The sequence below is a fragment of the Podarcis tiliguerta genome (assembly GCF_965153285.1).
Source record: "Podarcis tiliguerta genome assembly, chromosome: 2".
Lineage (NCBI taxonomy): Eukaryota > Metazoa > Chordata > Lepidosauria > Squamata > Lacertidae > Podarcis > Podarcis tiliguerta.
In genome coordinates this window covers 91,650,561-91,664,527 of record NC_139535.1, presented here as the reverse complement: position 1 = coordinate 91,664,527, position 13,967 = coordinate 91,650,561, and the positions used below count along the sequence as shown (strand labels likewise).

General features: G+C 47.5%; 1 protein-coding gene across 1 annotated transcript; it reads left to right on the top strand.

Annotated features, from left to right (window-relative positions):
- The first annotated feature begins 4,934 nt into the window (after positions 1–4,934).
- On the top strand, positions 4,935–6,237 carry NPB (neuropeptide B). The gene is made up of 2 exons (XM_083430336.1): positions 4,935–5,240; positions 5,936–6,237. The coding sequence occupies exons 1-2, from the start codon at positions 4,968–4,970 to the stop codon at positions 6,062–6,064; spliced, it is 402 nt and encodes a 133-aa protein (XP_083286462.1). The 5' UTR covers positions 4,935–4,967; the 3' UTR covers positions 6,065–6,237.
- The last annotated feature ends 7,730 nt before the right edge of the window (positions 6,238–13,967 follow it).

Genomic DNA, 13,967 nt, shown 5'->3' with positions numbered 1-13,967 from the left:
GAGAAACCCAGCAATTCAAGTTTTCACTAATGCCAGCAATAGAAGTTGGTCAAATTAAATTTGTTAACTCAGTTCTAAGGAATCATGTTTCCTGCAGCCCAGGCAAAGGGAATTGGAAGTATCTGCCTCCTTTATGTACAGGAAATTAGGGTGCAGGGCTATTATTTTGTGTGCCCCCCCTGGTCATTCATGGAACAATCACTCGCTCCCTTATGTATGGGTAAAAATGGCCAGAGTGTCAGATTTCCTAAGATCTTTAACATTCTCAGTCATTTCAGCCTTACCATTTGCAGACAAATTTTCCTGCCCTTTATTTACAGGATGGTAAAGGCTGATTCTGCTTGATTATGAATTTGTATGTGCTTAAACTCTGAATAGACTTTGAAGTCTGATTTTAAATAATAGACAAAATGGTAAAAACTGTTAGAGAATGACTCAAATGCTTGTTATCACCAGCTCTGCTTCAAAACATCGTGGCTTTCACCTCTCACCCTTTAAAACTCTCTACTGTATTCTAAACTCTGAAAACCAATCTTTCCATCTTTCTGTACCAAAAAGCAAAGCTGGGCTGAATTTCAACCCATCATCTTACACCAGAACTTAAGAATTACCCTCCAGTGCTTGCAGACACATTGCACATAGCCATAAATTGGGAGTTGGAAGGAACCCTGGGGTCACCTAGTCCAACCCTTTAAAATACAGGGTTCATAGCAATATTTGCATTACAGCAACCTTCCTGCCTCTTACAATCTGAATTCAGAGTTCCTACTGAATGCTTGAGGTCAATTTGTTCAGGACCTTTTTTCTGTGGGGTTTCAGACGTGGTTTATATATTTATGTACGTGTTTGCTTGGTACATTTATGAACATTTATTACATATCTAAGACCTTAAAATATTTCTCTGCAAGGTCAAAGTGGGAAACATCCCCATTGTCTCTTTCCTCACAAATCCTGTCTTAAGGGCACATTTAAGATATGAATAGGGTGTGAGCCTGTGACCTGGCTCAGGAACTAAGTATTTATCATTACAAAAGACTGGCCAGGCTCCCCAGGGTATCCAATCAAGTAAGCATTAACAGGTAACCTGCCAGACAGGAGATAAACAACGCACTCAGATTTATTTTGATTGAGGTATGATGTGTCTGGGGGGTGGTCTTGAGCTACGCCCTTTCTGTGATGTATGTATGATGTTTCTGGGGGTGGTCTTGAACTCCAGGGCGGGCAATTTAAAATGTCTATATAAGGGCGGACGCACCTGGGTTCTGGGTCCTCCTCCTTCTCCTGCGTGTGAAGGGGGCACCTGTTGCAACATTTCAATAAAGATCCGGCTTACTAGAGGCTTTGCTTCTCAATAGTCTCTGGTTGGCCTCTCTTATTTTTCTCTGACCGATGGAGAACCTGCAAAGGACTCTACATGGGCTCTTGTGTATCCCATAAGGGAATAAGGGCAGATTTCCATTTATTACAGTAAACAGTTCCACCAATGGGGCACTGCCACAGAGTAGGCTCTGCCTTGCTGCTGCCCCATGGGCCATATCTATTTGTGGTATCTGTTAGGATATAGTTCCGTTCCACCTTAAAAGGGAACAGGCATGACTGTTGTGTGTCACATGCCTGTTTACTTCCAGCGCTTGCTGGGAACTTCCATTTGTATATAGCTGTTGTATTGCTGCTGTTTTGCTGGACACGAAGGGAAGCAGACATGTTTTTTCCTTTGTTCCTGCTGCTGAATAAAATGTTGTAATATGCTGCTTACATATGACTCTGTCTGCCTCTTCTGCTGTGAGATTTACACACTCTGCTGACAGAGCGTGCACGGGTCTCTAAAGGTATCTGAGGCTCGTGTCGCTGATTGATGCTGTTCCAAGGGAACCCAGTAATCGCCTGGCTGCCGGCCGGTGGCTGGAGCCAGCTGGGGGCCTGCCTGATGCCCCCGTCTCCCCGGCAGTATCCCAACAGTATCACCAGCAGCGCCTCCCTACTGATCTTAAAGCACAGGTTGGTCAGTGTTGAGAGAGATGATCTCAAGCCTATAGGACTTTGTACTTCAACTTGTTGAATTGGGTCTGAAACTCACAGGCAGGCCGTGCAATGCTTTCAAGACTACGGTCCTACCACATTTAATATCTGGCAGCTGCATGGATCCTCTGTTTGACCATGGTTTTGCCAGGCAATTGCTCTGTGGACTGGCAAAAGGAAATAAGTCTTTTCCAAGCTACTCTTCCTTTGAGAAGCCTTGAACAGCTTGAGTGGTGATGATTCTATGTGGAAATTCAGTGTTAGCATGACATTTAGATAAATGGGAAGGGTCTTGTGTTTTCAGGCTCTCTGAAGGTCAGTACAGAAATCTCTGCTTCATTATTCTCCAATCATGTATTTTCTGTATAACTAGCACCGCAAGAGCACCAAAAGGTTGAAAACTTGTATTTGTTTCCTAAACAAAAAGTAACTCATGAGAATTAGTTCTTTTGCAAAAAAAAATTTACATGCAGCCACTAAGGATGTGGTTTGAAGTGGAAGGATCCTGGTACTTTTTTCCTCAACGTGGATAAAAGTGACTCAACAAGTGTTGATGTTTAGTTGGAATAGGACAGGACAGAGAAAGCTGCCTTGTCCTATACTAGGTAAAGGTAAAGGGACCCCTGACCATTAGGTCCAGTCGTGACCGACTCTGGGGTTGCGGTGCTCATCTCGCTTTATTGGCCGAGGGAGCTGGCATTTGTCCGCAGACAGCTTCCGGGTCATGTGGCCAGCATGACTAAGCCGCTTCTGACGAACCAGAGCAGCGCACGGAAATGCTGTTTACCTTCCCGCCATAGCGGTACCTATTTATCTACTTGCCCTTTGACATGCTTTCAAACTGCTAGGTTGGCAGGAACAGGGGCTGAGCAACGGGAACTCACCCTGTCGTGGGGATTCGAACCGCGACCTTCTGATGGGCAAGTCCTAGGCTCTGTGGTTTAACCCACAGCACCACCCGTGTCCCCTTAAACTTCAACCTTATCAACTGCATAATTTATAGGAAAAAATAACAGTCAAGACTAAACAATGGTCCCAGTCAACTATGCATTAAGATTGCAATCCAATATGAAATCAATGGTACATCTATCAATCTAAGTCGTTTTGAACTGTAGCATCACAAATTCGACCTGGTACTGTATCCCTGGGCAAAGGTATTTGTCCTATAAACTAATCGTGCTCAGAAGCTGCCTCTCTTCAAATGAGCTGGTACCATAGCTGCCTGCCTGTGCAAATGAAAAAACGCCACAAGAGGGCATTAGAAAACATGACACCTTTTATTCATCATACGGTATAAAAGCTCTGTACTTTTAGTCCTCTATAAAGAGAAATTTTCTTTGAAAGCACCCTCAGAAAAACTTTAAATGAGCTTTTAATTCCAAATTTGACAAGCGACTCAGGATTCTCCCGCACAGCGGTGGAGCCGCACGTAAATAAAAGCCTACTTTGTATTTCCACTCAAGTTAAAGCATATTTCAGCAGCATCTGCTTCAGCAAAGGGACAGCTCCCTCGACCAGAAAACAGGCTACTGGAAGAGAGAAAAGGAAGTGAACGTGTGAGCGAGGCAAGGAAACGGGAGAGCACAGCTCATTTCAGAAAAGAGAGAAATTCCAGGGAACATTCAGCTCTTTTTCCTGATTAATTAACCTGGAATAGATACTTAAAATCAAAGCAAATGATAGCATCCCGCAGATGGAAAGGGACTGCCATTGCTTTAGTCCTCTGCGTATGGGTCCTCTTAAGTGAACGATTATTCATCCCAAGGCAGGTGCAAGACTTTAGGGTCAGCTTTAGACCCAGAGAAAAAAACCCTCCTTAAAAAAAAAAGAAACCACGACTTTTAAATGCCCTATTATAGTAAATTATCCACAAAACTTTATGGAAAGCAGAGATATCTCACTCCCCCCGCCCCCGATGTCTAGGGGGGAGATCTTCCGCAATTGCCTGCCTGGCAATTCCGCCTTCTGTGGTCTCCTAACCCACAACGCTTTCAAGGTGCAGTGGTACCTCGGGTTAAGTACTTAATTCGTTCCGGAGGTCCGTACTTAACCTGAAACTGTTCTTAACCTGAAGCACCACTTTAACTAATGGGGCCTCCTGCTGCTGCTGCGCCGCCGGAGCACGATTTCTGTTCTCATGCTGAAGCAAAGTTCTTAACCTGAAGCACTATTTCTGGGTTTGCGGAGTCTGTAACCTGAAGCGTATGTAACCCGAGGTACCACTGTAGTTAGAAGTTTCTTGGGCGCGGGGGAGAAAGGAAGCCAGCCCCTGCGTTGCCTTCCTTGCTGGCCAGCAGCGAGCTCCGAGCTCGGGCTGCGCCAGCTGGAAGAAGCTGGCTGAGAAAGCGATACAGGGAGCAGGACATCCGAAGCGGCGTCCACGACGGGAGGTTGCTCGTTGGCAACCCCCTGCCCGCCCGCGCCTCCGGTTCTTAGTCCTGAGCTGGCGACGTGAAGCTCAAGGGACACGTCTAAAGACAAAGGCGCCTCCAGGCCGTCGCGCCTCCAGGGCAGAGCAACTACTTTGCTCGCAGGGGGCGCCCCAGACAGACCTCAGCAGCCTCCTTAAAGGCGAGCTTGTAACCTAAGGTTAACTACGAGGTTGGTGATTCGAGCCCACCCATCGACGGGTGTGGGCTTTGCAGGGGGGGTTGGACTAAATGACCCTCGAGACCCCTCCCAACTCTACCATTCTGAGTGCGCCAGAACCACAGAAGGGCATCCTTCCGAATAAGGCTCAGGATCAGGCCGCCTCCTTCTCTCGACGCAGCCTCGACGCCCCCACACCGCTCCTCTCCCCCCGCCCGTCAGGTCTCCCGCAGCTCCGGGGCGCTGGGGGGCTCCGGGAGGAGGCTGGGCGGCCCCGCCTCCGCTCTCGCCGCCCCGATATAAGGAGCCGCCGACGGCGCCGCCTGCCCAAAGAAGCCGCCGTCGTGGCCGAGCGCACCATGCCGGGAGCCGGGACTTCGACGCTGCTCTGCCTCGCCCTGGCCGCGCTGCTCAGCCCGCCCGCCGACGCCTGGTACAAGCAGACGGCCGGACCCAGCTACTACTCGGTGGGCAGGGCGTCGGGGCTGCTGTCCGGCATCCGCCGCTCGCCTTACATGCGCCGCTCCGACGACACCGACAGCAGCAGCACCAGCGCCGAGAGCGGACCCGGCGCCGCCGCCTCCTTCTTGATGTCCGAGCCGCGCCCGAACCCCAGCGGGCTACGCAACATGGTGAGCTGCTAGGGGGCGCCCGGATGGTAGTGGGCAGCGCAAGTGGAGCCCCCTGGAAGAGGGAGGGGGTCCCGGGTGGAGAAGGCAGCTGGGGGGGGAGTTTCTTTTATATGCATTGTGATTTATTTCAATGCATTGCATTGTATATTTATTATTATTGACTTAGAGCGTACATTAGCCACTCCCGAAAAGTTGTATTCATCAGATAATTATAGTAATAGTATCAATCAGCACTTTCTAACTTTTTAAATTAAAAAAGCCTATATGGTTTTATACCTATATTTTTTTACCTATAAAAATCTGAGAGGAAATATCTATTTTAATTGTTTTAATGTTGTATTTTAATCTTGTTTTTAAGTGGTATTCATGCAACTCGTTTTTATTATTGGTTGTTAGCCGCCCTGAGCCCGGCCTTGGCTGGGGAGGGCGGGGTATAAATACAATTTATTGTTATTTGCTGCTTTTTAGCCAAACAGGCCGTCGGGTCGCGCTGTATCAAGGAGGTAAAGATATGGCAATGATTGAAGGGCCCGGGAGATGCTCAGCTCCATCCTGGGCACATTGAAAGGCTCTTCTGCTCCACGGGGCTTCCTCCGAAGTGCTTTAGGATGGCAGTCGAGCAAGCCGGGGAGGGAGGGAAGCCTGAGGCTGGTGCCCCCGCCTTGCCCTCTCACTTTTCCCTTTTCCCTTTGCAGGCGGTGTGTGTGAAGGAGGTGGCCCCGGAGCTGCAGAGCTGCCAGCTGCTGCCTGGCTTGCCCAGCGTCATCCAGTGCAAAGCCGATGTCACCGTCTCGCTGGATCCCGCGGACTGCGCCAGCGCTTGAGCCCCGACGGGGCGTCCTTCCCCCTGGAGCCCGGAGCGGGGCATCCGGACGGGCGAGGAGAGGGAGGGAGGCGGAGGCAGCGGAGGGGGTTGCTCTCTTGCCAAAGCGACCGACTCCGTCCGGGAGTGTGTGTTTTTTCTCCTGCATCTCATAATAAAGGCGCTTTAAACGGCTCTTGTGCTTGCCTGGGTTTCTTGATAAAACAGGTTGAACAAAGTTATTGGCTCCACAGAAGGAGACACCGGGAAGAGAAAGATGACGCTTCTTTGGTCAAAATCTGAGTAAACATAATTACAGTGGTACCTCGGGTTACAGACGCTTCAGGTTACATACGCTTCAGGTTACAGACTCCGCTAACCCAGAAATTGTACCTCGGGTTAAGAACTTTGCTTCAGGATGAGAACAGAAATTGTGCTCTGGCGGCAGCAGGAGGCCCCATTAGCTAATGTGGTTCTTCAGGTTAAGAACAGTTTCAGGTTAAGAACGGACCTCCGGAACGAATTAAGTACTTAACCCGAGGTACCACTGTAACGTGAACTCAGTGAGGCTCCATTCTGACCAGGCATATATCCAGAACAGGCTTTAGGGGTGCTCAGAGGTGCTGCTAGCACCGCCCAGGGGATTTCACATTTGGAGGACAAAGATTTCTCAGCTCCATCCCTCCTGCCGCTGTTGCAATGGGAGAAGTTGCCCCCAAGCCCAGAAAAGGGAAGAGGGTGCTTTTATCTAGGTCAGGGGTAGCCAAACTAAGGCCCGGGGGCCGGATCCGGCCCAATCGCCTTCAAAATCTGGCCCTCAGACCGTGTTTTTACAAGAGTGGAATGTGTCCTTTTATTTAAAAAGCATCTCTGGGTTATTTGTGGGGCTTAGGAATTCGTTCATTCCCCGCCAAAAAAATATAGTCTGGCCCCCCACAAGGTCTGAGGGACAGTGGACCGGCCCCCTGCTGAAAAAGTTTGCTGACCCCTGATCTAAGCACTTTCAGAGAAACAGAGTGGGTTTTCACGCTGCTAAAATGGTCCCCAGGTTTTTCCCCTCCTGTTCCCCGGATTCAAAGGCAATCAAGGCTAACCAGGAAGATCAAGTATTTCTAAAAGACTGGAGTAAATTTTTAATATATTTAAAAGACCACTGTAAACAGTTAAAATCATTGGTGGGGATGTAATGACACTTGTAATGTGGAATCAACTATGGTAATTATAGATATATAACAGATGAATAATGGTAAAAGATGCAGAATACTTTATTTCAAATATGGAACCAATGGAGAGAGGGCAGGAGGTCCACAGGTTTGAAAGAACCTTTTATTTTAATGTTTGAAATGGTTAAAGTTAAAATGTATAAAACTATGTAAAACCAATTTAAAAACAAAACAAACACACAAAGGCAATCAAGGCTGTAGCCCTCTGCTTGCATTTACCTGGGAGAAAGTCCCACAGAACAGAGTGTAATGCATTTCCACAGAAACGTGCACTGGATCGCACTGCCTGGCTATAAGCCAAAGCTTGTTTAGGTAAAGGTAAAGGGACCTCTGACCATTAGGTCCAGTCGTGACCGACTCTGAGGTTGTGGCGCTCATCTCGCTTTATTGGCCAAGGGAGCCGGCGTACAGCTTCCGGGTCATGTGGCCAGCATGACTAAGCCGCTTCTGGCAAACCAGAGCAGCGCACGGAAACGCCGTTTACCTTCCTGCTGGAGTGGTACCTATTTATCTACTTGCACTTTGACATGCTTTTGAACTGCTAGGTTGGCAGGAGCAGGGATCGAGCAACGGGAGCTCACCCCATTGCAGGGATTCGAACCTTCGACCTTTTGATCGGCAAGTCCTAGGCTCTGTGGTTTAACCCACAGTGCCACCCGCATCCCTAAAGCTTGTTTACATGAAAGCAAATGTACGGGGATCGGTCATTAGCGTTGAGTAAGCAGGGACAAGTCAGGCTGCAACTTATTTTCCTGCAGCAAGGCTGATCCACGAATATTGGCACCATATGGCTTTCCCTATAGTACCTGCCCAACTTAATCACCCTAATAAAAAATAATTAGGGAAATGATAATTTGCATTTTTAATAGAAATGCCTTTTTATCTGTGTCGAAAACAATTCCATGTCACAACGGGGACAGGGTGGTGGTACTAGAACCAATTTACGGTAATTCTTTATTTGGAAATTTTCTTAATTGCTTTATTTTTGAAAGAATCTCAAAGCATACAAAACAGAAGTCAAATGCAATATATTAGTAAATTAAAATAGCACTGTACTATTCAATCAGTAACACAAAGACACAGCCACCCCAGATCCCTCTATCCAAAATCCTAGCAGGTCACTTTATAGAACAAAGACAGCTGACCAGAAAAAAAATATAATGGCCATGATGGCTGGGAGTGATGGGAGTTGGAGTCCAGCCACATTTCAAGAAAGCCACGAGTAATCTAATATGCCATATTCAAAGGTAAAAGCAAGGTGTAACTGTGGCTCAGTCACATGAGAGAGCTATGAAGATCCTAGAAGGAATGTAGATAGAATGTAGGATCTGCTCTGAACCCATCTTTTATTGGTTCACTTTATTCCTGATGGCAATGGGAGAAGGAGGAGAAGGAGAAGGAGAAGGAGAAGGAGAAGGAGAAGGAGAAGGAGAAGGAGAAGGAGAAGGAGAAGGAGAAGGAGAAGGAGAAGAAGAAGAAGAAGAAGAAGAAGAAGAAGAGGAGGAGGAGGAGGAGGAGGAGGAGGAGGAGGAGGAGGAGGAGGAGTTTGGATTTGATATTCCGCTTTATCACTACCTGAAGGAGTCTCAAAGCGGCTAACAATCTCCTTTCCCTTCTTCCCCACGACAAACACTCTGTGAGGTGAGTGAGGCTGAGAGACTTCAGAGAAGTGTGACTGGCCCAAGGGCACCCAGCAGCTGCATGTGGAGGAGCGGAGACGTGAACTTGGTTCCCCAGATTACGAGACTACCGCTCTTAACTTCAGAACTTTGTTCTTGGCTAAAGTTTGAATAGTCTTGTCCAGGGCTTTTGCCATTGTAAGTCAAGTCAGGAACTGTGGACTATTTCATAGTTATTATTAATAGAGGTTAAACCCATGTCTGTTATGGAGTGGACACTCAGAAATAATATTTATTAATTTCCTAAATTTTACGTATATAAAATTGACTGTGGAAAAATCTCAAAGCAATTCAAAGAAGATAAAACAATAAAATCAAGAAAGAAATCACAACCCTACTTTAAGTCATACAGAAGTTAAAATATTAAAACAGATTAAAATCACCACAACTTTCTAAGCATCAGGGCAGGCTTGTCTAAACAGGAATGCTTTTTTGCAGGCGCTGAAAAGAGCACAGCGAAGGTGCCTGCTTGCTTTCAATAGGCAGGGCGTTCCCAAAGTGTAGTGCTGCCACACTAAAAAGCCGAGTTCTTACAAACGTGGAACGGGCATTACTGTATGTGGCACCTGTAGCAGTGCCAATTCTGCTGATCGAAGCAGTCAGCTGGTGATCTCTGAGCTGAAGCAATTGTAGTTATCTTAACACTGTACTTGTAAAAGATACATTTGCAAACGTGACTTTTGCATTTGTGGCACAGCTCCGAGCTCTATGTGGCAAACACAATTGTTGCATGTACTTCAGTGTTTACACTGTGTACCCTGCCTGGTTCAGAGCTTCTGCATGTGTACACAGTTATTGCAAAATATCTATGTACATAATAATAAATGCACTTTGGAACTTCCAGCCAGTTGAGATCAAGCAGGCATATTTTGGTGCTTGCTTATAAAACCCTTTTCTGTTTAGGCAAGCCTTGCCAGCCATGTAGATGCTCTCGTGTTTTTATCTTTTCCGTCTGTTGGTTTTTCTCGTTTTTAAATATTTTTAACTGTTTCATTGAAAAATAATATTTCTTGTAAACGGCTTAGAGGTTTGGTGGCAATCAACCTGTATATAAATGTTATAAATAAATGAATGTTCTATACTTTGTGCCCACTGTGCAATACACACACCCTGGCTCTATTTGTCACACAAAGTGGAGCTGCCCACCCTCTTACATCTTTAGATGTGCGCTTACTTAGAGGTGAGATTCCAGATCCTCTTTTGACTGTCTGGGACAATCTAAATCCTCAGAGTGTGGAGGGAATGGATTGATGTATCAATCCTGGATGCCCTAGTTTGTGGGAATATCTAATTCCATCACTGTCTCTCTGTCTCTCTCAAACACACACACACACACACAAATATTGGAGCTTCAGGAATTACAGGCCCATAAGGCAGATGTCCTCATTTAATCATCTCATCTTCAGAAATTAACGAACTAATTAGGGAGAGGAATAAGTTCCGCAGCCTAATGTTAACTAATACTGTCAAGCAGAACCAGTCACCTTTCCTCAGAGACAGCAGCAGCTGCAGCTTAATTACAAGTGACAGCACTGCTCACAGATAGAGGAAAGAAATCCCCACCTTCAGGAAGGGGAGATGAGCACTGTTAGCAGCAGCTTGTCTACTCAGCAAGAAGTTGATTTTGGGGTACATTAGCACATGGGCATAGGCAGGATATTGGGGGGGGGACCTTTTGTGGGTGGGCAGAACTTCAGTTTGCTATGTATTTTTACTAACTTATATTTATTTGGGCAGTAGCTACCCCTTCTTGCCTCCCCCTTGGCTAAGGGCATGCATTAGCATGGTGCAGGGGGGAGATATGATGGCCCCCTTGTAGCCGCTATTGAGAGGAGGACTTGGAACATCCTGCAGGAGAAGGCAGAAAGTGTGTGTGTGTGTGTGTGTGTGTGTGTGAGAGAGAGAGAGAGAGAGAGAGAGAGACTAGACTAGACACATATAAAAAACGTTGTGAAAAAAATATTGAATCTGCCATAGCTCACCATCGCCATCTAGTGTCACATTTGTATAATTCACTTTAGTAAAGGTAAAGGGACCCCCTGAACTTTAGGTCCAGTTGCGGACAACTCTGGGGTTGTGGCGCTCATCTCGCTTTACCGACCGAGGGAGCCGGCGTACAGCTTCCAGGTCACGTGGGCAGCATGACTAAGCCTCTTCTGGTGAACCAGAGCAGCGCACAGAAATGCCGTTTACCTTCCTGCCGGAGTGGTACCTATTTATCTACTTGCACTTTGACATGCTTTCGAACTGCTAGGTTGGCAGGAGCAGGGACTGAGCAACAGGAGCTCACCCCATTGCGGGGATTCGAACCACTGACCTTCCGATCAGCAAGCCCTAGGCTCTATGGTTTATAATTCACTTTACAACACACTTAAATGCTTTATTTGCAGCTGTATAGCTGAGTCCAGAGGGGACGCGGGTAGCACTGTGAGTTAAACCACAGAGCCTAAGGCTTGCCGATCAGAAGGTTGGTGGTTTGAATCCCTGCGACAGGGTGAGCTCCCGTTGCTCGGTCCCTGCTCCTGCCAACCTAGCAATTTGAAAGCACGCAGTGCAAGTAGATAAATAGGTACCACTCCAGCAGGAAGGTAAACGGTGTTTCTGTGCACTGCTCTGGTTCACCAGAAGCGACTTAGTCATGCTGGCCACATGACCCGGAAAAACTGTCAGTGGAAGTGGACAAACGCCAGCTCTCTGCCTGTAAAGCGAGATGAACGCTGCAACCCCAGAGTCGTCCATGACTGGACCTAATAGTCAGGGGTCCCTTTACCTTTAACTGTAGCTGAGTCCAGAGAGAGAGAAATTGCTGAAACAACGCACATAGAAGCCAGTGTAGCATTGTGGTTAGAGTGTTGTACTAAGACCTGAGAGATCAGTTCAAACGCCCAGTCTGCCATAAAGCTCATAAAGTATTTTAGGGACGCGGGTGGCGCTGTGGGTAAAAGCCTCAGCGCCTAGGGCTTGCCGATCGAAAGGTCGGCGGTTCGAATCCCCGCGGCGGGGTGCGCTTCCGTTGCTCGGTCCCAGCGCCTGCCAACCTAGCAGTTCGAAAGCACCCCCGGGGGCAAGCAGATAAATAGGGACCGCTTACTAGCGGGAAGGTAAACGGCGTTCCGTGTGCGGCTCTGACTCGCCAGAGCAGCGATGTCACGCTGGCCACGTGACATGGAAGTGTCTCCGGACAGCGCTGGCCCCCGGCCTCTTGAGTGAGATGGGCGCACAACCCTAGAGTCTGTCAAGACTGGCCCGTACGGGCAGGGGTACCTTTACCTTACTCATGGGTTTGTTATGAGGATAAATGGGCGGAAGTAGAACTGTTGTGTGGTTCCTTGAGAAACACTGTGTTTCCATGTGTTCCACCCCCAAACCAGCTGTGATCCGATTTGAAAATGTAAGCCACATGGAGACATCCATGTCCCCACTCTGCCCACTGGTCTGGACAGACAGCAGGAGACGTGGAAACACATTTAACCCTACTGATGTGTACAACAACCAGCAAATGTGCTTTGAAACATGGGTGGGTGGGTGTGATCTCATTGCATTTTAAGCCAGCAATGTGTACACAGCCAAGGAGTGGAAGGGAGATCATCAATGAGTAGAAGCAGGTTCAAGAATAAAATCAAGCCTAGCTCAATAGTGTCTGCTACACAGATTGGTAGCAACTGTCCAGGGTTTCAGCCAGAGATCTCTCCCAGGTGCTGTGGCTCAAAACTTGGAGTTTTTATGTGCAAGGTGTGTATTCTGCCACTGAGCCAGGGCAGGACATGAGTAGAATTAGCAGCTCCTTGCCTTTCTCCACAAGCGTTAACATCTTTGGAAGAGGAACATGCCCACAGAGCATTGCTGGAGTTGTGCTTGCAAAATCAAGACAAAAAGAGGATGGACCAGTAGAGTGGTGTACCACCTAAGTGGGAGAAACCATTCCTGAATGTTCTGGTGCTGTTTTAAGAGTAGCAGTTGTCATATCTGGGTCCACAGTAAGCAAATCGACATGTGAAAGCACAGCCCCCACTCTTCGGTTTGGGAATCCCTTAACCAAATTACTCTTCCCTGTGTAAATGTGTAGAATTATGGGGGTGGAAGAAAGTGGTAGTGGGGAACATCTAAAAGGGATGGGGAGGTTTCTTCGCCCCCTGGGTCATTCCAGGCGGGAGCTTAATTTGCATATGGGTCCATTAGATATTGCAAAGGGATTGTTAGCCTCAGGGTTTTTGTTACATATCTGAAATATACTCAGAGTCAAGAGTGGATTTCATGCTCCTTATTCAGCTCATAGTGGTGAGGAGGAATGGAACTTCCCCCAGAATGTCTGCTTTATATACATTATTTACACAATGGGCCCCATGTGATTGGCTGCTTCCGGGATTCACCTGTGGGCCAATCAGGTTGCGGATTCACTCCCAACTGGAGCTGGATTGGGTGGCTCCTGTGGACCAATCAGACTGCTGCATTTTGGATCCTACTCAACTCAGTACATAACAATATCATTTCCACCCCCCACCCACCTAGGAAGGGTGCATCTGGATTAAATGGGAGGCAAGGGAATAGAGGTCATTATTTTGATGGCAATGATGTTGTTTGCAAAAAAAACCTTGTACGCAGGAGCAGGGACACTGATCCCATCTGGAGTATCACCTTTCAGAAATTAGACAAGTCCAGTTTCAAAACCAGCAAAGTTCTTCCCATAGCAATTCTCCTCTGTAACATCCGCCATTTGTCAAGCAGAACTTTTTCTTCTGTACTTACTGACAAGGAAGTGGCTCCATGGCCTCCTGGGCCCCATCAGGCCTGTGACAAGCATGAGTTTATAGGATCCCGCCAAGTGCCACCGCTGCTCAGCCAGTGGAAAATTACTGGCTGGAAGCGACTGACAAATTGGTGCTCATAAACTATGTGCTATGTCCTCCTCCTGAGCCCTGGCACTCATGGCTGCAGCAGTGGCTGAAGGGCCATGGAGCAAGGAGGAGAAAGAGATGGCACACATGGAGGAATCAGAGAACTGGGGATCAGGAGACAGAGTGAG

Coding starts and splice junctions, on each gene's coding strand:
- NPB (XM_083430336.1), top strand. CDS start 4,968: ATGCCGGGAGCCGGGACTTCGACGCTGCTCTGCCTCGCCCTGGCCGCG. Junction 5,241..5,935: donor CCAGCGGGCTACGCAACATG/GTGAGCTGCTAG, acceptor TTCCCTTTGCAG/GCGGTGTGTGTGAAGGAGGT.